General features: G+C 40.5%; 2 protein-coding genes across 5 annotated transcripts; one reads left to right on the top strand and one right to left on the bottom strand.

The window, feature by feature from the left end:
- Positions 1 to 68: 68 nt before the first annotated feature.
- Positions 69 to 3,806, top strand: LOC147311725 (disco-interacting protein 2 homolog A-like). 4 transcript variants are annotated; one of them, XM_086265554.1, is made up of 6 exons: positions 69 to 216; positions 349 to 472; positions 556 to 674; positions 1,230 to 1,404; positions 1,528 to 1,651; positions 1,805 to 3,806. In XM_086265554.1, exons 3-6 carry the CDS (start codon positions 612 to 614, stop codon positions 2,055 to 2,057), a joined length of 615 nt encoding a protein of 204 aa, XP_086121680.1. In that variant the 5' UTR covers positions 69 to 216; positions 349 to 472; positions 556 to 611; the 3' UTR covers positions 2,058 to 3,806. The 4 variants fall into 4 exon arrangements, with proteins under 4 accessions (XP_086121680.1, XP_086121682.1, XP_086121679.1 ...); XM_086265556.1 differs by having other exon boundaries at positions 556 to 635; XM_086265553.1 differs by lacking the exon at positions 349 to 472.
- Positions 3,041 to 22,796, bottom strand: LOC147311726 (sacsin-like). Its single transcript, XM_086265550.1, has 7 exons — positions 22,765 to 22,796; positions 22,150 to 22,237; positions 19,281 to 19,392; positions 17,770 to 17,916; positions 16,247 to 17,678; positions 15,979 to 16,067; positions 3,041 to 15,866 (listed from the first exon to the last, which is right to left on the bottom strand). Exons 1-7 carry the CDS (start codon positions 22,794 to 22,796, stop codon positions 4,885 to 4,887), a joined length of 12,882 nt encoding a protein of 4,293 aa, XP_086121676.1. The 3' UTR covers positions 3,041 to 4,884.
- Positions 22,797 to 23,424: the final 628 nt, after the last annotated feature.

Here is a 23,424-nt window from a genome sequence, read left to right on the forward strand (position 1 = left end):
GAGCTTCCCAGTGAGGACAGTTGTCCCGCCGCTCGCTAGATGATGCTGCAGCCCGTTTTTATCAGAAAACGGGCTGCAGCATCATCTCAAAGGAAAACGATAAAATGTAGACGACAGTGTTCCGCCGTTATTTAACCCTTGTTAATATGGTGTTTTTACCGCGTTCGCACGAAAAGTACTTACATTCAAGCACATTGCTTAGGAAGGATGAGAACGGTATGTGAAATTGTTGTTTGTGTGCTGCTTGCGTCCTCAAATATCTTCCGCATTGTTTAAAACCAACCACGGCCTACAATAGTTGGTAGGCTGCTAAGTAAGCTAGTGCACATACTTGTTATATTCGCACAGGTCTTGTTGTCGCCTATTTGGCCGACAAGGAGCGCTAATGCGATCATAACCTATACAACATGCCCAAAAACCGATGAAGGATATCCGGCTTATATTTCACCTGAAACAGCGATAAAACTGTTTGGTCAGTAAGCAGGGGGGGCATCGATTAAACAGTGCGTTTCCCCCACAAAAAATAACAATAATTATGTCATGTTTGTCTCTCAGATGCTCCCATCATCTGTAGGACCGTGAAAACCCCTCCCCTGCTGCTGTGGGCGTAGATGGCACCATGCTGGATAACACCGGTGATCAAGTGGAGCAGCAGTCTGGGCGCTGCTCAGACTGTGGGTGCAGTTTTAAGGCAACCTCTAGACAATAAGAAAAACCACTTATTATTCAGTCCCCTTTAAAGCAGGTTACAGTCGCTTTCTGCAATAACCTAAAAACATCTTAGAGTTAAGGTGTTTTGTTTTTTTGTTTTTAGCAGCAGAATTCATTCAGCACAGTAGAAGCAAATGTCTATTTACATATCAGTGCTGCTTTTTAAAACATCTTGCTGAAATTTGTGTAAAAGCTACACAAAGTGACCTTTTAGGCTGAACAGCAGTTCAATGTTAATGTGATTAATTTACTTGGCTTTTGTTTTTTTTTTGGAACAAGTTTGCAGGGTTCTTTCAGCTTCTCCCTTATTTCAAGAGGTCACCACAACAAATAGATCTGTATGTTGATTTGGCACCGATTTTATACTTGATACCCTTTAATGGGATCAGCATGAGGAATACGCAGCTTGTGACTCATCATATTGGGTTTGTAGCGCTTCAGAACTTTGACCAGAAGAAAGAGCAAAGTGTGTGCTTCTGAATGTAACAGTCACCAATTGTAACTAATATGTGTATCAGATCTGGGTGAGCAGTCCCCACAATGCCACAGGATACTACACAGTTTATGGGGAGGAGGCGCTGCATGCTGACCACTTCAACACCAAGCTGAGCTTCGGAGACACTCAGACAGTCTGGGCAAGGACCGGCTACCTGGGCTTCCTGCGGCGCACTGAGCTGACCGATGCCAGCGGAGGTGAGTGACCAATGCTTAGTCTAACTTAAAGTCTGCAATCTTTCCACGGAAAGCTAATTTAAGTATTTTCTAGTATCAAAACGTAAACTGAACAGTCTGACTGTGGGTGTTTGTGTGTCTCAGAGCGTCACGACGCCCTCTATGTGGTGGGCTCTCTTGATGAGACTCTGGAGCTGAGGGGGATGAGGTATCACCCAATTGACATCGAGACCTCTGTTATCTGTTCTCACAAGAGCATAGCTGAATGGTGAGAAACCTACAACACCTTTAGTCGCTAGTTGTCAATATGACAACAGAGATTTATTTACTTGATCAATTTTAAAAATGACGAAGAAATATGAATTCTACATGACTTCTCTGTATTTACTTTCATCCACCATCCTCCTCCTCCTCTCTCCAGTGCGGTGTTCACATGGACCAACCTGCTCGTGGTGGTTGTAGAACTGGAGGGATCTGAGCAGGAGGCCCTCGACCTGGTGGCCCTGGTCACCAATGTGGTCCTGGAGGAGCACTACCTCATCGTAGGGGTGGTGGTGGTGGTAGACCCCGGCGTCATCCCCATCAACTCCAGAGGGGAGAAACAACGCATGCACCTCAGAGATGGATTCCTGGCTGACCAGCTGGATCCCATATATGTGGCTTACAACATGTGAGGAGCTAATTGTGGCAGGGTTGACCCCCACTACCCTATGTGGCTTTATGACACTACAGGAGACAGCAGGACAAGCATCTACAGGGGCTTGTAGCAGTTGCAGGCTCGATCTCTGGATGGCTTCGGTTGTGCAAAAGCGATCTGCCCGCTTTTTTTTTTTCTACTCGTGCAGGAAAAATGTGAAAGAAACATGGATGCAAAACTTGGACACAAACCTCAAGCCTGTTTCTCTCAATTTCTGGTCTCAGCAAATAACTTTTTAAAGGGCATTCTTGTGTTATTGAAGTGAGTTTTGTATGTATGACAAAACCTCATCTAAACCCAGGACACCTGAGAGCGGCAGAGCAGGTGGTTACGGTATGATACAGCGGTGTGCCATTGACATAATTTATTTTGTCAATCTCAAAAATGTTGAATGTTAACTGTGTTTGCCAAACACTTGTGCCATAGAAGAGAACTGATGCCAGTACCCAAACCCTGACTCGAATGACCTCCGACACGTTTCATGTTCAGCCTCCTGCACCATTACTGGTCCGATGCTTTTCACGGGATTTGCCGCTACACCTGTAGGAGCAGCTGCACCCTGAAATGAACCCCAGATTTTTATTCTGCAGCTCAGTACAGATCAAGTTATCGCAACAATAAAGAAGCACACAGCAGCGGCGTCCGAGGAGAAGGAGGAGCAGTTCGTGTTATTTTCTTTTTCGCTCATTTGTGCTTTAGTTTGTAGTGCCAGTAGCTTCCACATAATGCTGTGGTAACTCAGTCTCATCGTTTTCTAATTCTGAAATGTGTAACAGAGTTTTATGTGAACAAAAATGCAATATGAGTGATGTGAAAGATGAATGACTGCATACAGTAAGTGCCGATCAGTCGAAGAATAACGTGCTAAACGATAAAAGCCTTAAGTATTTTTTTCAGACGTCTGTTCCAGGCCCAGCTGGAGTTTATCAGCTGTTGGATATGGGGGGGGGGGGGTAAATATGCAGATGGAGGTTAGAAATAGCAAATTTCGCTCTTATCGTACCCAAAGGTTTGCATCTTTTTGGCTAAGATAAATATACTTGATCCTAACATCAGCCATTACAAACACACACTCATTCATTCCATAAATATTTTAATGTGCGTCCCTGTCAGCTGTGTCGAGTGTGTGTTTTATAGCAAAAGACTGGAAGAAGTGGGTGTGGCTTTTGTTGCAGAATGTCAGACTCATTTTGAGTGACTGAAAGTTGTTGGGTTACATTTGTCATTAAGGCAAGTGTCTAATATGCTCATAACACCCTGACCTCCCATCGTATCACGTCAACTTTCTTGCTTCTTTTTTCTATGTGCACAACCCTTCAGAAACAGGCATCAGCCTGCTGTAAGTATGTACAGATTTTGTGTAAATTATTGATTGAAGGATTAGACAACAGGAAGCAGAACACAAAGACTAAATCTGGTATATATGTGAACTTCTCCCTTACAAACAGAAGGTTATTTGCAAAGGATTTTCATGTGGAAACACTGGAAGGAGACGTGAAAAGCCTTGTAGACATTTTTATGGTATGAAACAACAGCAGGATGAGGTGAAGTACACGCCAAGCACAAACAGAACACAGTTATGCTCTGGTGACGGCGGAGATGTCACAGCCTTTACAGCAAAACGTTGTTAACATATGGAAAGATGCATTTGTCTGATATATGGTTAGTTGTCATTATTTTCATAACATGATTTCATAATGAATAAAAAAAGTTCTTTTAACTTGAAGCCTTTCTCTTCATTGGTTACTGAACGTCTGATCAGTTGTTCATAAAAAGTAAACCAGGTTTTAGGAGTGATGTTAAACAGTGAAGCACTTGTTACTGTTTCTAACAGATCTGTCCAATACATAAAGGAACCTATTAGGCTTTTCCTTATTTTATCATAGTGTTACAGTGTTGGATAAAATAAATATGGCTAAGGTTTTCCACAGTGAGTGGCTTGTCTGTTATTGATCAGATCTTTGGTCTGTGACTCTCTAGATGCATTTTCTTTTATATCACATTGACATTTAAGGGTAAATATTGTTTCTAACCATCCACATGCATGTCCAGAGACATGACCAGACTTGGAAACACTTAAAGAGGGAGAATTTGGTCTGTTTAACTAATCAGACAAAAAAGTCCCAATTACATGGGAGGAGAAATGATTAAAGACATCATTTAAGGTCCTCTTCAGATCTTTCTGCTAGCAAATATTTAAAAAAAAAAAAAAGGAAAACAAAACAAAAATTCCCCAATTGCAATGTGGATTTAAGTTTAAAGATTTTAAGTTTTTCAGAAGACAAAACTGGATACAAGTAAAAATCAGTATGCGGTAGTTATACTGTCTCTCAGCAAATAGTCATAACTTTAAAACACCAAAACTGCATATTTGCATTTACATTACAAGCATACAGTGAGTATATTGATCCAAGGCAGGTTTTTAACAAACAGTAAGAAATTCACTGAGTGACTGTTTTGATCTCAGAGAGTAGTCAACAGTGTCAACAAGACTTACAAAGAACATCTGATGTTTTCATTTTCATAACACAGAATATATCGATATCACCAATAAGCAGCTTTAAATGACAAGAATCCAAAATAAAGTAATTTAGTACTTACAATTTTCTTCAGTGTGTTTACATATACATGCACACCATAACATAATAATAAGTACTGAGTATGAGAAGTGAGACAAATAAGTAAAATAAAAGTTTTCTTTTTTCTTTCTGATGTTAAATAATATTTCAGTTTTACACTTTACATTACATTACTTTTAACATGTAGAAAACCAGTTACACTGACCAATACCTTGTTTTAAATCCTTAATTCACATATGCTTCTATTTTATTAAGGAGCTCAGATGCCTTGTTCAGTGCCAGCATTTCATTCTCTGATCTGAATTGTCCGTTTGGTATGTGAGGATATGGATGGCAGTTGGGATATTGAGTCCTTTTGGGATCCACCCCGAGTGTCTGCAGGTTTTTCACAATCTCAGGCAGATCTCTCAGTTGGAGGCTGTAGCGGGAAACTTGTGCAGCAGTGGCTGAAATTGAGCTGCTGTTGGGGCGTTGTCCATTTCTTTTATAGCATGCTGCTATGAGAGACTTTTCTACTGCTTGATGGACCTTAAACAGACACCACTCTGTGCTCCCTCCACCAGTGTCTTTGTGAGCTGCATTGAGATCGCAGCGAGCCTGTCTACACCAGCGGCTGGCCTCTTCTCTGTCTGGCCTTGGGACATTTTCATTGTGGGTCCAGAAGTTGTAGGAATGGAAACCTCTATAGCCTCTAGAGAACCTCTCTCGACTATTTCTGTGATACCTGGCCTCCTGATTCCACTCTTCATAGAAGCCTCTGAAATTTGTGTTTCTGCTTGAAAAGGTCGAGCCTGCAGCTTTGGGTTTGCTGAGCTCATCAATTCGATTCTGTAAATATTTGAATGCCTCATTGGCGAGAGACTGGCAATCCGTATTTTTGTCAGGGTGCCACCTGAGGTACAGCCTCTTGATGGCTTTGTGCCTCTCCTCCTCAGGAAGCCTCCAGATCTCTGTCAAACATTTATCAATTTCCCTTTTAGCTTCCTCAACAGAGGCTGGTAAAGAATTTGTTGATGATTCAGAAGAATGTGGCACAGCTCCTGTCAGTGGTTCCAGCTCCATGCAAGTGTTTTCTTCTGGTTTTAGCGTCTTCTTCTGTGGTTCTGGCTCCATGCATTTCCTCCTTTCTGTTTTTACCTTCTTTTCTCGTTTAAACTGAAACAGATCAACACAGCTGACTTCAATGGGCTCATCTTCTCCTACTTCTATTTTGTATCTCCATGAATATCGTCCATTGTGACCAGGCAGTTCTTCAACAATAACTGCATAAATGTACTTGTCATCAATGCTGTAGCCAACATATTCCCCCTCTTCAAAGTTGTTGAGGACATTCATGTCCAAACAATCATGCCATTCTTCTGGAACCTCTGTCCCAGGGGCTGCTGGACTAAAAGAGGAACTTTCAGTTTCAGCACTGTCACGGATCTGATGTTTAGCCAAAGTTTTCCGAACATCTTGCAGATCGTCACACATGAGGAGTTGTCCCAGCACTGGAAGGTGAACCGATGCAATTCTGTTTCCTAAAAGAGCATTAATCTCTTTTGTCAGTGTCATGATGACTTCATTTATCACTTTGAGAGCCATGTCATCATTGTGCTTTAAGTAAAAGGTACACCCTTGTTGCTCTCGTTTCACAAAAACATCTGTTTCTTCATCAGTTTTGGGAAGGGGCTGTTTATTGAGCCAGAGAGCTGTTTCCAAAGTTTTGCAGCACAAAATTTGTATACTGCCAAAAGTCTTCTCACACATTTTAGTGGCATCTTCTTGTGTTATTTTGCCTTGAGAATTCTCTCTAATAAGACAAATTAATCCATATTTAAAGGCTCCTGAGGAGAGATGTTTATCAAACCATCCACTAAATTCACAGCCAGTCTCAAGTTCACAAAGCTGCATCTCTGATTCCACAACTCTTTCCTCTGTGAACTCAGACAGCATCTTTGGCTGAAATTTCTGAGGCAGAAGTTGCAACAGCTGATGATGCTTGTATTTGTCGTTGCCCAAATGACATTCACTGAGTTTCTGAAGCAGCAGGAACTTGTTCTCCAGCGCTTCTTCCAACCTTTTGGTCTCAAACACTGTGTCGTTGTAGCAGAGTGTGGATGATGGGTATAATTTACCATCTACTGCAGGAAGATACAGAGTCTCAACATTTTCAAGAAGCTTCTGGTTTCCCTGAGCACTGATTAACTTAAACAACTGCTCAACAGCTCGTTTCACAGTTCTCAGCTGGTTTGAATGTAGTTTTTGTTTATCACAGGAATCAGCGTAAACTGCTGCCAAAACATTACAATATTGCTCTGCAGTAGCTTTCTTCTTCACACCAATTTTCCGAAAGAACGGTGCATACACTGCATCTTCTGGAGTAATCTTGTACAGATATGGTCTGAAGTCACGATCATAGGAGAGCGACAGACACACGTCATCAACCGTCACAAGTTTTGTGTCTTTTTCAACCAACACAACAGGAAGACCAGTCAGCTGGTTTCCTTCAAATCTTTTTTCTTGCAGGTAAGCGTAGGAACTTCTGAACACTTTAGCTCGTGTTTTGATCAGCTGGTCAGTTTCACATGGTGACTGACAGATGTTTCTTATGTTACTGGCAACACAGTTTGGAGGTGGTTCTTCATGAGCTCCAACATTTTTTATCATTTTCTGAAGACCTTGTGACATAAATGGTAGGTCTATAATTGGCATGGAGGTCCAAATCAAATCTTGATGCTCTGGATTTTTCTCAATCAACGAGCCTCTAATTTTAACAGTAGTTCCTTCAGGAGCAAATGGTTGGTGGTAGTTGGACAGTTCTTTTCGAATCATAACTGGAAAAATGAATTTGATGTCAGCAATGCTTTCCAGCAACCTTTCGTTGTTGTCTTTGGGATCACATGCTTTATTTAAGGCTTCCCTGAAAAGTAATGATGATTTCAGTTTCATGTCTTTGAGTCTTCTGTTAACTTTTGCTTCTGATTCCAGCTGGTGTGCAAAATGTATTATCTCGTCCGCTGACACAACATGCTTCATTCCAAGTTCTCTGACCAGCTCTTTTGCTTTTTCTGTTGTGTAGTCATCTCCTTCACACAGTTCAGACCAAAATGTCTCAGGAACAAATCTCTCGTGGGGCAACATTCGTTTGTACAGCTCAACACTCTCATCAAAGTAGTATGATGCAGGCTCCAGTCTACCTTGAGAACTGCGAATCAGTTTCACCGTCTTCAGTGAGGAGATGATAATTTTTCTTTCCTTCAACGAATAATCTAGTGACAGCAACAGTTTGAGGCTGTGAAGAATCTGTGTCCCTGTGAGTTGGTGTACAGCAGGCAGAATGAACTTCATGAAATACTGCAAATCATCCAGGACCTGAATGTTGAGTGTTTCTGACAGCATGTAGTTCTCAGAGTTGTGTTTCAGAAAAATGCTGCTGTTTGTAGGTAGGTTGAACAAATCTGGAAATATGACTGAATATTTGATTTTGACGATGAAAACCTTCTTAGGTCCATCAATCCTCACTCGTTCACCTTGTGTTGTTTCAAATATTGGTAAGGATTTAAGTTTCCTCACATACTCTTTGCTGACTTTGGACTTGGATAATCCTGATTGCAGGAACATCTGAAACTCTTTCATATCATCATTTGAAAGGTGGGAAAACTCTGAGCAATTAATGTTGTACACTTGATCCAACACTGAGCTTTCATCATCTACATCGAGAAGTTCATCTTGTAGACATGAATATATCCATCGATCCATCTCAGAGAAGAATACATGATCAGAAGTCATAAAACCAAGTTTAAAGAGGATGCCTGATATGTCTTTGTGTTTTTCTGAGGCAAACACAACACTTGACATGTGTTTCATTGTTTGCAGGAAGTGCTTGTTGTTCAACCTTGGACACACAACAGGTAAAATATAGCAGTTGCTGAAGAGTTTCCTTACATCACTGAGTGTAAGACTGGACTCGTCATCTCTAGATGTTGGTAGTTTAATTTCACTCATTATGAACTTCCAAAGTAATTTTAGCCACTTCAATATTTTCTCATTGGGGACATGAAAACCACTGTGTGGATCAATGTCACAGTCATAAAGAAGATGCTGAATTAATGTTTTCAGATATTTCTCTGAGCAGGGCAATGTCATATTTCTGACAAGTTTTAATCTTTGAAGAAGCTCAATGTGCCAAATGTTGATCTTATAATTTGAAAATTCATCCTTGTAGTCAAAGAAAAGATTTGCATACCTCGATATCCACTTTGGTGTTTGGGAGCTGAACATTTTCAAAACATTATCTTTCGTGAGAAGAAGTGGAAGGCCTTCGAGCAAACTGGCATTGTCCTGGGTGACCTTTTCTGAGGAGAAATCTTTTAAACAAAAACTCAGGAGCTCTGAACATCTTTTCTCATCTTTGATCAAAGTAGCACTTATGGGTAAAGGCAAATCCTCATCTGTTTGGGTTGGATCATTTAGAGGTTTTGCTCGTAGGAAAGTCTGCACAGTGGAGGGACTGACCTCTTTCACTTCAACCCCAGCAGATCTGAAACTTGTCCAAATCCTCTGCATCTTTGCGGAATAAGGAACCAGCTTCATTCCAAGATCTTCCAAAATGTTATTCAGCTGGAAATTTCCCAAGGTTGTCAAGTAAGGTGCCTCAGTTGAGTCTGTTTCACTGACATTACTCCAGTCAAAAGAGTGCTGTTTAATTTCTCTATATGTAGTTATACGTGTTATGGTCGTCATAACAGGGATTACATCAAGGCCTTTTTCTTTCAATGATCTGTATACTTCATGTATCATTTCATGCCAGTCTGGGTAAACATCTTTGGACACAGTTGGCCAAAAACACAAATATTCTGTATTGAAACATGAGTTAGTATTTTCTATTAAAGTAAGTTTTCTTACTTTCGAGAAAACTTTCTTGACTGCAATGCTGCGCCTGATGTAATGCAGGAGATCTGCATAAAGCGGAGCAATGACGTGCTGTTTCAAAGACTCATTCCAGCCTGATTTCTTACTCTTCCCATCTTCTTTCCAAAGGCTTGTCCTGGCAGAATCAACCTCAAAGTTTCCATTGACATGTACTGGCAGTCCAGTTTTCCCTGGCAAAGGAAGTGAACAAAAGGCTTCTCCTTTAAAATCCACAACGCTGGATCCCTTTGTGTTCACACGTGCAGCTAATGATGCTTGGGGAAGTTTTTCTGATAGTTTTAATTCAAAGCTGTCTTTGAAGGAGCCAAATTGTTCTGCAACAATCCACTTACTTTGTCTTTTATCTGAGGTGGAAATCACAGTTTCATAGAAAGTCTTGTGCGGTGTTGCTGTTTTGTCTGATTGCAGTGCATTTTGTAGATGTTTTACAAAAGCATCTTTTTCTTCACGACTTCTTTGTGGCAGAGTTTTTTCAACCTCAAAGATGGTTTTAAGTTCTTGTGAATCTTCACTGATTTCATGGACTTTGATTTTGCAGATGTTTTTCAGAAAGAGAATTAGTCCTTCAGGATCTTCAGACAGGGCAGAGCACAGTTCTTTCATGTCGCGGTCAGTGACTCCTTGCTGTGATATTTTGGAGGTATTTGCATTTGTACCCATTCTCAGAGGTAATCTGAACATGGTGCCGTCTTTAAGAGAAAATTTGTCTGGAAGAAAGGATTTGTAGACATCTACGTACATTTCTTTGAAAGTGTCAGCTAGTTTATAGCCAATGCCATATCGCTGGTTATTTGAATGATTTTCAATGTATTTTTGATTGGGGTCAGAAATGCAAAGTACTTCATCTCCTGTAAGGATCGAAGGGCAGTCAGTCAGATGGTAAACAGAGTTGAATCCAACTCCGTACTTGCCTATCTTCCCTGGGGTTCTGTGCTTTCCTCCCTCTCCCAGCTGTTGAATTCCCTTAATGTCAGCATCAGAAAACACTTTGTTGTTGAACACACAAAGTGCTGGACCCTGGAGATTGTTCCATTTCTTCCCAAATGTTTTTTCTTTTCCATGTTGTCTTTTGTCCCAGATGAAGTGAATTTCTGTTGCTTCTGCATCATCAGCATTTTGGATGAGCTCTTTAAGGATATCCTTCTTTGATGGATAGGCTGAAATTATGTTTTTAATACGAACAGTCAGCTGTTCCTGCTGTTCAAAGTCAAAAGCAAATGGTGAAAGGTCATCAACTATGTGGTTTTCCAGAGTATGATGCCTTGTTGTTTTGATTCCAAGGTGGCGAGCCATAGCTCGTGGGATATTCTCGTGACATAATGTGACACCTGAAGTGAGTGGCATCCACGGGCTGTCATTGTAAAACAGCTCATTTGCAGGTTGCAAAACTCCATGCTCATTGGGTATCAGACAGTCATCCGTGATTTTCAATTTGGCCTCAAAAATCCCTTTGTTTAAAATTGTGAAGACAACTGAGAGATCACTCTTTGTTAGGGGCTTGTTTCCATGTTGAGCTTTTAATTCCTGCAACACAGTTAGAAACTGAGTGATCGTGAATTGTTTTTCAACACCTATACATTTCCAGAGGTTCCTGAAGCTTGTGAAGGCAGCTGGAAGTACGTGGAGATAGGGCTTTGCTTCAAATTGCCCGTTCTCAGCTGCATGATCAACATTCACAAATGTATCACCAATGAGGATGAATGGAAATGAACTTGCTTGTTGTGAAATGTAAGAGGCATTTCCAGAGTCACAGATCCACTGATCCAGACACGTATAGCACTCAAATGCTATTTTGTAAAGCATGGATCTGTCAATGGAGTGTGCTTGTTTGCTTCCTTCATGCAGCTGCTGGAGCACCACCTCTGGCTTCGGGGTGCTGTTCACGCCCAAGATCTTTAGGACTGGATCACTGTGGTGTATTTTCAAATTACTATTATTCAGCACTGGTTGTGTCATGTTAACGAGAAGGGAGCATTTGTCACTAAAAACATCAGTGGGCCTTTTAAGTGTTACATTTCCTTCCATTTTTGCATCACCAGGTGAATATGCTGGAAGAAATGCAGTTGTCCTCAGTGTTTTCCAGTGGTGAGAGTCTTTATCATAAATGTGATTCTTCATAAGTTCAAATAGACACTTCAAGTCGACAAATGCTTTCTTTTTGTCAATGCTCCAGGTTTTATTAATCGTGCCTGCTTTCTCTGTGATGTCTTCCAATGGGAGATGATCATTTGCCATACCAAGTTCCAACAAACGCTGAATCCTTTTTGGAGATCTGAAGTCATTTTCGGATCCATCCAGCAAGCGTCCCTCGTTTGGTTCAAAAAGACAGGCCACTTTCCCTGTAGGATTCACAAGTTTCCTGACATGTTGGAGCTGTCCACCCTTTGTGGGTATGCATGGATAGCAGAGCAGCAGATTGTCAATTTCTTTGATATGAAGGTCAATAGCATGCAGCACAAGGGTATCTCTACTCTTCGAGTCCATTGTAGTTAGGTTACCAAACACTGCTTCTCTGTAGAACTTCTCCCAGTTCCAGGTCCTGTTTTGTAAAACCTTTTCTAGGCCAGCCTGTTTGAAGCTATTTCTCAGCCAAAGTGGAAGAGGAACAACATGATTGGGTCCTTTTGCATATTTCTGACAAACTTGCACTGCAAGGTCACCAATCTTTTCATCATTTTCAATGCTCTCATGAAGAAATATGGCATTGTTCATTGAGAACCATTGTTCTCCATCACTAAAGAGCTCTGGACCAACAGAGTCGTCAACAATGGTTGAGTAAAGTGCATCCACTAAAGGCTTGAAAGTTTCAGTCACTTTCTCTCTCTCAGGCCAAAAGGTGTGATAACAGTAACTCACCAGCTGCTCATCTTCTGACATTTTCTTTAGTGCCTTGAGTACAGTAACATATGCTGTCACTACTGGATCCTGAAGGAGAGCTTTGTTCCAGTCATTTTTCACTCCAGTTTCCCACAGACCTTTTCGGTTGCTTGTCACAGCAAATGTGCCATTTACATTGACAGGAAGACCCGTGTGAATGGGAAGAGGAGGGAAGCAAAAGGCCTGTCCAACAAGATCTGTTTGTAATGTGGTGAATTTTCCAGTTTCTGGATCGTTTTGCAAAGGCACAGCAATCCCTCCAATGGGCAAAGAGAAACTGGCCTGCTTGTTTTTGTGAATGGCCATTTTAAAGGACTCATCTGTCCCAAAGCAGTTGTACAGGAGCCAGAACTGAAGTTTAGTTTCATTAGACTGCTGACTGGATATTTTCACAATGCTGATTTTGCAGCAATTGATCACCTCTTTGCATTTACCATCAAGTTTCATCAGTGATTTCTCAGCATGACGTTGCTTGGACACACTGGTGTCATCAGGAATCTCCATTGCACTCACAGTAGTTTTTGACACAGAGAAGATGGTCTCTATTTCATTTTCTCTTGGTGGAGTTGATCCATTGTGTGGGATATTTTGGAGGGATAATGTAATGATGTTCTTTAAAAAAAGCAGATGGGTTTGTGAGTTTTTAGAAAAGAGATGTTGAAAATCAAGGATATGGGGTTTTTCATACACTTTTGGGTTTATTTCTGATTTGGCAGCCTCTTCTTCACTTCGGAAAGGTAGTTTGATCAGAGTGCCTGGATAGGGTTCAGGAGGACTTTTTCTGGTGAAATTACAGTCAAAAATGTTTTCATATGATCCAAACTGACCAGGAAAACAATGAAAGAGTCGCTGTTGAGAGAGATCCAGCTTGATTCCAGGATTTGATTTATGTTTGATATGCTTTGTGAGATGAGTAACATTTGGATCAAATATGAGAAGAGTGTTGCCACTAAGGATGGAGGGGACATCTGTCACATGATACACAGTGTTGAATCCAAGTCCAAACTTTCCAATTTTTTCTGCTTTGTTTTCCTTTGAGGCTGAGCCAACTCTGACAATATTTTTCCAATCCTCTGCTGTGAACTGCTCATTATTGAAAGCCCAAAGACAAGGTCCCTGACAAAGAGCCATGTCAGGGTCAATCAGGCTTTCGGGGGCATCTCTGTGTACTCTGAAATCCACCAAGAACTTGCAAACATCTGCCCCAGCGTCCTCTGCATTCTGGATGAGCTCTTTGAAGATGTCACTGTCTTCATCGTACTCTTTAAGAATGTTTTTTATTCTCATTGTTATTGGTTCAGATTGTCCACACTGTTCTATTCCTATCTCCTCTGGATCAAGGATGTGGGTACTGAGAAAACGAATTTCCAGCCATTCAGCCGCTGCTTTTGGGATTTCCTCATGTATGACATAAATTTCCTCTTCTCTGCAGTTTAGTTCTTTCAGTCCATTTTTGCTTACATCACAGAAAAGAGCTGTTGATCGTGGTTTAAGGGTAAATTTTCCTCCATCAGCAATGACTGGCACTGGGATGTCATCCTGAACTGTTTTCTTCTCTTTCCAGAGCCAGTTGAGAATTTCTATTGACACTTTGACCTCTGAGGAACTTGCAAATGGCGGCTGTCTTGCTTCAATTGTTTGCTGGATGGAGTACAGAATGCCCAAAATGTCTTCATTGGAAAGTACTTTTCTCAGGCCAAACCTCTGGAACAATGTTCTGTATGGCAAAAATTCACTTGGCACCTTCCCAATGTAAGAACTCAGATCTAGATTATTTGGGTATTCAAGAACCAGATCCTGGGGTGCAACAAACTGGTTCTGGGCCCATAGCCAACATGTCTCATTGCCCATCATTGTAACAAATACAAAGAGGTTGTCTTGCATGTGTTTGTAAATGCTGTGCAGCTGTCTTTTGAAGTCTACATCTGTGTCAGGATTAGCCATTTCCAGTGCTTTTGATTTCAAGACTGAAAGATTTTCAATCACTTTTTCAGGTGGTGGTAGGTCTTTGAGACCAAGTCTGTTGCTAACTCTGTCACTGAGCTTACCTGTTAGTGGCATTACATGTCCAACAATGTCCTTATACACAGAATGTCTTATTTCATTTGGGCAAAACAAACAATACTTCTGAGATTTATCACTGAATTGTTTCTCACTTCCAGGTTGTTCACATGGGATCCATTTAAGCATTTTGAGGCAATGAAGCTGTCTGTGAGAAAACTTTGTCAGTAGATCATTACTTTCCAACATTTCCAACAGAACCTGAGCTCTTCTTAGGGCCTCGGTTTGTGAGTTCACGTATAGTTTGTCAGTCAGCGTGGCAGCATGTAGAAAATGTTCAGGTGAGACATCCATCTCTTTATTCAGTAATCCGATTTCTGTTAAGCTTTCCAGCATCTGCAGTGAATGAGTGTATGAAGGCGGTGGAAAGAAGTCTGACTCAAAGATGACTTTAAAAGTCTGAATTCTTGGATCAAAAAAGTCAGATGCCTTTTTCAGCTGTCCATTCACCTCAATGAAGCTCAAGTCCTTACAGCTGCATTTCAGGGATTCGTTTTGTGAGAAAAGCACCTTACCATGCTGTAAAACCCAAGTCATTGTTTTGTTAGTGTTGTCACTGCTGCAAGCGCCTTTCCTTATGCTGTCAACAAGAACATTGGCTGCTTCGGCGGTGTCCAAGAGATGAACTTTGAGCAGCTGTAACAGTCTGCGGTCAGTCTCAGTAGAACACTGGATTATGGAATCAGGCATAGGGAGCTCTGTTGGTACTGTTAGGCCTGAGATCAGAAGCACAGCTTGTTTCGATTGAGCTGCAACACTGAATCCTTTCATGGTTTGAAACAAAGGCAACCTCAAGAGAAAATCTTTCTCTGTATTTGAGAGAGAATCCAGATAAGAGAGATAATCTTTCAGTTCTTCTCGTGCTGTGTGAGAGGCAGATGTGAGTTCTGTGATAAGATGCTGGAAATCTAAATTCATCAGGACCTTCAAAACACTCCTTGGAGATGGGCACAGCACGTACGAGTCAAGGTCTACATGCTTGAGCCACTCATTTCCTCTCACCACTGTGCCACCAACTTTGTTCACCAGCTGAGCTATTCGGTCTGGCAAACTCAGCTGTTTACTTTTCTGAAAGATCAGAGTTGTGTTCTGCTGTAGTTTTGCTACTGATACAGTCTGACTGCCAGACAGAGGACTAACTGGTATTAGAGGTATGTCAGTGAAAGGACTTAACTCATTAAAATGATTGTTGAGAAACCTCCAGAATTCTTGGAACCAGTCTAAAGGTGGATGCTGACTGTTGTTGTTGTCCCATGCAACAAGGTTCTTCCCTGTCTGCTTCCAGTCTGGTGGCAAATATCGTCTTGCATATTCAGCCAAATGGGATGCATCAATGTTGGTGACCTTGAAGAAATCTGAAGAGCAGATCAAAAAGATTTGTTTTTTAAAGATAAGAATAAATGTGTGTGCTAAAATGTGTAGCTGTGTACAAATGACTCTGTATTGTTTAAAATTACTTTCACTTACTTCTTCTGGCCAGTTCTTTCAGATGTGCACTGCAGGCTGGAGTCAGATGATGTGGGATGAAGAAGGGTTTACAGAATGGCAGCAAGACTCTATAAAAAAGTGCAATGGATTCTGTCAAACTGTTAGGAGTTCATTCAGTATAGAAATATTCCTGAACCTTCCAAATATTCAGTTACAATCAATATGTGAATAACACATAAAAATGGCAACTTTAGTCATAATGAATATAACATTATTTTAAATATTGATAGATGTATGGAAACCCTACCTTGGACATTCATGGCTGTCAATCAAAGCAGTGTCTTCCTCTTCGTATGTGAAATATCTGAAAGAGCCATCACTGAGTGGAAGGAGGTGAAGACCCTCAAGTTCTTTATATTGTTCATCCCCTAAAATGTACTCCAAAAGACTGAGTTTGTCATCTTTAGTGATGTTATCCACACCGGTCCTGTGGAGAATGGCCCTGAGGAATGCTGGAGTCACATGTTTTAGGGTAGTAGGGTTTGGGTAGGCCTCATTTATAGCCTTTGCAACACTAGCTGGTAAAGTGACAAGATTTTCTCCACATGACACTAAAGCCCTTTTAATGGCAGACAATATGTTGGTGCTTGTTGGGCCATTGCAGGGGAAAACAGCTTCTGATGGAGAGATAAACTGTCTTTCATCTTTAGCAAGAGAGAGGATGGCCACGTTCTGTCTGAATAAGTGATGAAAAACATCCAGAGTGAGAGCATGCCATTTTTCTTTGTGTTGTATCTGAGTGAGATCTGGCCACAGATTGTACACAGAGGAAACAGGGAGGATAGATTTTTGGGCAAGTTTAATGGCATCTTGAATGATCTTGATGTATGCTTGTGGAAACACCTTCTTCATCAGCATTTCATTCCACAAAGCATGTTCATCATGTCTCTGGTCTTCCTCTTGCCATTTGATGTGTCTTCTATTGTCTGTGAGGCCAAAGCATGCATTGACATAAACTGGGAGTCCTGTCTTATTGGATTCATTGTTTGGAAGGGGGAGAAAGCAGCTCAGTCTGCTCTGGCTACAGTCTCTCTTCTCACCACAGGGGAATGCCAGGTCAACTTGAGGTAAAAAGCTCAACTTCTTTGTAAGCAAATCAAGATCTTCTGCAACGCCCTCTTTCATGGTACATGTTGTCAGAAGCCACTTTGTCTCTTTTTGGTCTTTTGAACTCACAGTTATAACTTTGAACCTTGTTAGACCCTCAGTGATTGACTCCTCTTCTGGCTCCAAAACACCATCTGTGGGGACTGAGGATTTCACTTCAAGTCTGGTGTTAACAGCTCCATCTTCACTAATATGTAACAAGGACACGGAAGTGACATTTTTCAAGAAGAGGAGGCTCAAATCTGCATCTGCAATGAAGCTATCAAAAAGCTCAACCACTTTATTTGAGTCATACAGATTATCAGAAATTTCTGATGCTTCATTGCGTAAAGGAAATCTAAAAATTGTCCCACTGAAGTGCTGATCCTCCATGACAACTTTTGACCATCCATGTTCACATACAAGTGAGACTATATCTCTAAATGGTTGAAACTGATCATGCATATTCAGCAGAACTTCTTGGTCTTCAGAATCATCCAAAGACCACCGAAACCCTCCATTTCTCTCTCCAAATATTTTTTCTTGGGGATCCATCATGCCAAGGTGGCCTGAACTGAATATACTTGGCACATCTATGAACAAAGTAAAAATATGTTACTGCTAACTGTTTATCTTTTCAAAAATTACTACTCATATCTGTGATCTAACTACACATAGTTTCACCTGTTATGTGGTAAACAGAGTTGAAGCCGATTCCAAACCTTCCCACTCTGTTTGGGTCATCACGCTTGACACTCCTTCCAGCCATCTGAATTCCTTCCCAGTCTTCATCAGTGAATGCGGCATTGTTGTAGGTATAGAGAGCAGGACCTTCGTAAAAACATAACAAACTCAAGGCTTATGCTTTAGGTATCTATGTGTTAGTGACACATTCTCTGGAATCTCTATACCAACGTGCACTGAATGAGATTTTTCCAGAAAGGAAATCAGAAGACAGGAGACACTTTTCAGTTGCTATGCAAATGGATTTTATGTAGAACACTTTGAGTGTAACGGTAACTAGAGACAATATTAACAGTGACTATCCTAAATCTTCTCTCTTGATCTGCATATTATAATTAAGCTGAAAGCTCCATTGTTAAAAAATGAAGCCAGTTTTAAAAACTGCAGTGCTGTGATCAGCTGAGGTTTGCTCCAAAAGTAAAATGCTCAACAACCTTGTGCAAGTTTAAACTGTGTTAAGGGTGAGGGCTGCATGAACATACATATAAAACTATTTGGCTGTTTAATTAAGTGAGTACATTTGGTTTTCACTAGTCAACATTCATTATCATAGTGAATTACAGTGCCAGTAGCTTGTTAACAAGTAGTTTTTACTTTGCAAGGCTCTGCCTTTCAGACAAACATGGAATTAAGTGAGTGTGGGAATTTGTTAGGAAGCAGGAGCTATATTATTTAATGATGCTGTAAATGCACATAGGTTATTCATGTTTTCTTATATGACCAATGCCTTTAAGTGAAGCACATTAACAGTGATAACGTTGGTCTCTGAAAGCACAAATATCCAAGAAAGCACAGAAAATATAGACTAAGAAAATGTAATCTGTCCTGTTATGCACCACCTGAGACATGAAAGAATATAAGCAACCTAAGACCCACTATTACTACTATTAAAAAATTATACAATAGAAAATAAATAAATAAAATGAGAAAATTTTTGTACTTGTTTTTCCAATCAGTTGTTGTTGGAAATCTAGTTTTTCCAGGGCCTTGGACAGCTTGAATAAACAATGATGGTGACAGCCAAAATTCCAAAGCTGAGGATTCAGAACTGCAGTCCCACCATGTGACATCACATATTTTATGTAGTCTACAATCAGAATCCAGTTTTATAGGGCTTTCTAAAAACAGCCACCTAGGAAATGTTTGATAATGTGGAAAAATATGGGGAAAAACATCCACACACTATACTTTGGGAGAAATTACACACTGAAACAAGCAGAACCTGCTACTTTTAGCTGCTCCTTTAGTCACAAGGGATTGCCACAGTGAGTAGCTCCACTTTTCGACGTGACCCCCAAAGGAAGCAGAATGTTAAATAAAAACAAACCAAAAAGTTCCCAGCAAACCCGGACAGACATTCTTAACTGGAGATGTATTGGCTCTATTTATTACTTTTAAATGTAAATAAATAATAGTTTTTGTGAAATATATTTCTTTTATTCAGTGAATACCTTGGTATGTCTCCAGTTCTTCAGTCCAAAGGCTTTCAGTCCCATAGCTTCGCTCGTCATGGATGAAAACCACTTCTGTGGCTCGAGCATCATCTGCATTTTGAATCAGCTCCTGTTGACAAATAAAAACAACCTTGAGCAGAAAATGGCAGTACAACGCTGCCACTGACACAGTTCTGCACAGAAAGCTGGTAGATCTTTCTCACAGCAAGTATGTCTACAGAGGAAAAACAAAAAAGGGTCCATTTCAGTCTAACTCAGACTCACTGGACACTGTAGTCCAAAGTGTCCAGTCAGAGTATATGATGTAGTCATTCTTGTTCTTTAGCATACAATGGCAAAAATGTTTTAAGCTTCAAAAATGGTCAATATTTGTGTAAATTTAACTCTGTGGTAAAACTGATGAATTGTACTGCATTATATTTTTAATATTTTGTCTGATAAAATGCCAGCTCAGTATGGTCGGTTGCAAAAAAGCAAAAATTTGCAGGCTCTTATCATTTGCAAGCAGCACAAAATCTGGGAGATTTCTGTGAATTACAACCATATTTTAGTTACACCTCCACCAACATCCATGTTTCCATTTTGCCAATTAAATAGAGCTTTTTCTAATCTGAGCTGATGGTCTAAGGACAGAGTCAGTACATATTATGAAGCTCATTGTTTTATATTTTGGATTTGTCACAATGTTATGTAGAAATAAATGACATTTTCATTAAATGTAGAAATAATTGTTGTTCTTGTTCTTCTGTGTTCACACAATTAATGTGTAGGTTCACTTTCAAATGTTTTTAATGGGTGAAAGGTCCATACTGCAGGCAGGCGAGTTCAGCAGCTGGACTCTTCTACTGTGAAAACATGCTGTTGTACTAGATGCAGTACGGAGTTTAGGATTATCTTTCTAAAATATTCAAGGCCTGCCCTGCAAAACAAATTACCTCATTGAGAACATTTTGCTCTAAAACCTGTGTATACCTTTCAGCATTGATGGTGCCTTTAGATATGCAAGCTGCGAATTCCATAGGCACTAATGCACCCCCATACCATCAGACATGCATAGTGATGATAATATGCCATATGGGCCCTCTTCTATTCACTCTGGCAGATGATCCATCCATCCATCCATCCATCCATCCATCCATCCATCCATCCTTCCTTCCTTCCTTCCTTCCTTCCTTCCTTCCTTCCTTCCTTCCTTCCTTCCTTCCTCCCTCCCTCCCGGTGGGACATGCCCAGGACACCTCACCCATGAGGCGCCCAGGAGGCATCCTTGTCAAATGTCTGAACCACCTCAACTGGCACCTTTCAATGTGGAGGAGCAGCAGCTCTACTCTGAGCCCCTCCCAGACGGCTGAACCTCTCACCCTATCTCTTAGGAAGAGGCCAGCCACACTTCAGAGGAAGCTCATTTCAGCCGCTTGTATCCGCGATCTTGGATCACTACCCACAGTTCATGACCATAGGTGAGGGTAGAGACGTAGATCAACCGGTAAATTGAGAGCTTTGCTTTTACACTCAGCTCTCTCTTCACCATGATGGACTGGTACAGCATCCGCATCACTGCATCCGCAGCACCAATCCGTCTGTCGATCTCCAGCTCCCTTCTCCCGTCGCTCGTGAACAAGACCCCGAGATACTTAAACTCCTCCACTTGGGGCAGGAACTTGTCCCTGTCCTGACCTGGGAGCGGGCACTCTACCCTGTTCTGGCTGAGAACCATGACCTCAGATTTGGAGGTGCTGATTCTCATTCCCACTGCTTCACACTTAGCTGCGAGCTGGACGCCATCACTCGAAGAAGCCAACTGAACCACATCAAAAACCACAGCAAAAAGCAGAGATGAGATTCTGAGACCACCTCTGTCACCTTCTGAGACAAAGCCTTCCGCCACTTGGCTGGGCCTAGAATTTCGGTCCGTAAAAATTATGAACAGAATCGGTGACAAAGGGCAGCCCTGGCAGCCCATCACCCTCCGGGAGCAACTCCGGCTTATTGCCGGCTATGCGGAACAAGCTCTTGCAATAGTTGTATACCCGTCTATGTTTGTAAAAAATAAATACAATTTTGAGTTTTTTGTCTAGACTACAGAATAGGTTTTCACTTTTCTTCAGTCCATTTTAAACAAGCTTTAGCTCTGAGAAGATTGTGGCCTTTCTGAATCGTATTGACATATGGCTTTTTCTTTGCAAGCTACAGCTTTAACCCACATTTGTGGATGGCACTGTGACCTGTGTTCACAAACAGTGATTTGTGGAAGTGTTCTGGAGCTAATGCAGTGGTTTGCATGAGAGAATCATGCCTGTTTTGCAGAACTGCCTGAGGCCTTGAAAATCCTGTGTGGCTGTGGTACTGACTTTTGGCCTTATCTCTTGCACACAGAGATTTCTCCAGATTCTCTGAATCTATATACAGTAGATGATGAAATAATCAAAATCTGCACAATTTTGCATTGAGGAATATTATTCTGACACTATGTCTACAACTTGTAGACATGTTTTTTTCTTTACAGATTGGTGAACCTCTGCCCCTTCACTTGTCTCTGTCCAATCATGTTACTGACTTTTTACCAGTTAACCTCATTAAATGTTGCCCCGTCCCAACTTATTCAACCATGTTGATTTCACCAAATCCAAAATGAGACAATTTTTTTCATGAAATAATAAAATGTCTCAGTTTAAATTTTTACTGTTTTCAGTTGTTCCATTGTGAATCATTTTTATGTTCATGAGAACTGCAAAATGTAGTAAATCTCATAAACCCGTCGCTTTCTATTGTCATTTACATTTTATTATTGTTATTATTATTTGCACAGCATCCCAATATTACCTAAAGTAACTGTTGTGTGTTTTTGTTACATCATTACACCAACCTTCAAAATTTGTCCACCATCTGGATATCGCCGTAGAATATCTTTCAGATAGTCAATGATGGGTGGTGCTGTGGCCCCGAAGGAAGTCCTAAACAAAGTAAAAGCATTAAACACAAAGAAACTAGAGTCTGAAGGCAAATTAAAACCATGTTGGTCCTGCTGATGCAATGTTAGTAAGGATAAGGTTGAGAGCTAAGTTAGCAAAGCACATGCACGTATTTGACTATTTGACTGATATTGTTAGAGATGAGGTTCTTTACTTTAAATTAAATAGAATCATCTTTATGAAATTAGACAAAAATTAATATTTAATTAAAAAGAGACACTAAAGTCGAGTATAAAAATAATTTTGGCCATCTGGTTTCAAAATGTTTACTTCATGTATAGATTCCACACATTTGCTTTAATGCTGAAAACATATTTATTCCCTAATTTATTTTGACCACAGGAAACTGACTAGTAGTTAGTAATGATATCAATAAAGAATCTGATCTTTAAGCAGAATCAAAAACGGCATTAGTGCCCAAATCCTATTAATATAATGTCTACTCAGCATGTAGGAGAACAGTTACTGCCTCCTACTGCTTACAGTATATTAAAAAGAAAGCAATTCACCGGACTTTCTTCTTTGCCTTTGGATTCACCATGCCAGAACGGGTTCCTGTAAGAAATTCAGAAAATTGTGACATGTGTTACAGCAGTGCAAACTTACTGTCACACTTTTAGTTTTAAGGTTTTATATATCTGGATGTAATAAAAAAACACACATGAACTAAGGGGCTTAATGGGTTTTAAAAATAGGTCAATAAAACCTCAGATGAACATCTAAACGTGACATATTACACCGTGTCATTATTTATTTAACAAAAATGAAATCAAAATACAGAAGCAGTGCAAAAAAACTCAAATAAACACACACTGCTTCTGCAGTACTTACTGTAGTAGGTAGCACCCATGAGCTGGAAGGTGATTAATGACATTAATAGCAAAACATTCAGGACAGCAGCAGCTCTTCCCCACCAAAGTGGAGAAGTTTGGCCACAAGGCACAGAGCTACAAACGCAGCATTGTTGTAGAATGTGGATTAGGATGATTGATTTCTGTTTCAAGTATTGCATGCTTTTGTTTACTTATTCTTTTTAATGTGTGATGTAAACCACACCCATGTGGGAAAGGAGACTGTACTCCTCTGGATCAGATGACTGAGATAATTGTGTGATGATAGCAAAGGTTTAACAATTTAGAAACACATGCAAACCTTTTGCTTAGTTTACA

This window comes from Aulonocara sp. 'chitande type north' Nkhata Bay, linkage group LG16 (genome assembly GCF_057382095.1).
Source record: "Aulonocara sp. 'chitande type north' Nkhata Bay isolate Kocher_YH1m ecotype deep benthic linkage group LG16, A_spYH_male_GT1.1, whole genome shotgun sequence".
Lineage (NCBI taxonomy): Eukaryota > Metazoa > Chordata > Actinopteri > Cichliformes > Cichlidae > Aulonocara > Aulonocara sp. 'chitande type north' Nkhata Bay.

Coding starts and splice junctions, on each gene's coding strand:
- LOC147311725 (XM_086265554.1), top strand. CDS start 612: ATGGCACCATGCTGGATAACACCGGTGATCAAGTGGAGCAGCAGTCTG. Junction 1,405..1,527: donor GCTGACCGATGCCAGCGGAG/GTGAGTGACCAA, acceptor TGTGTGTCTCAG/AGCGTCACGACGCCCTCTAT. Junction 1,652..1,804: donor CACAAGAGCATAGCTGAATG/GTGAGAAACCTA, acceptor TCCTCTCTCCAG/TGCGGTGTTCACATGGACCA.
- LOC147311726 (XM_086265550.1), bottom strand. CDS start 22,796: ATGGTGAATCCAAAGGCAAAGAAGAAAGTCCG. Junction 22,238..22,764: donor AAGGCAAAGAAGAAAGTCCG/GTGAATTGCTTT, acceptor TACTTTGTTTAG/GACTTCCTTCGGGGCCACAG. Junction 17,679..17,769: donor CTCTGTTTACCACATAACAG/GTGAAACTATGT, acceptor CTTTGTTCATAG/ATGTGCCAAGTATATTCAGT.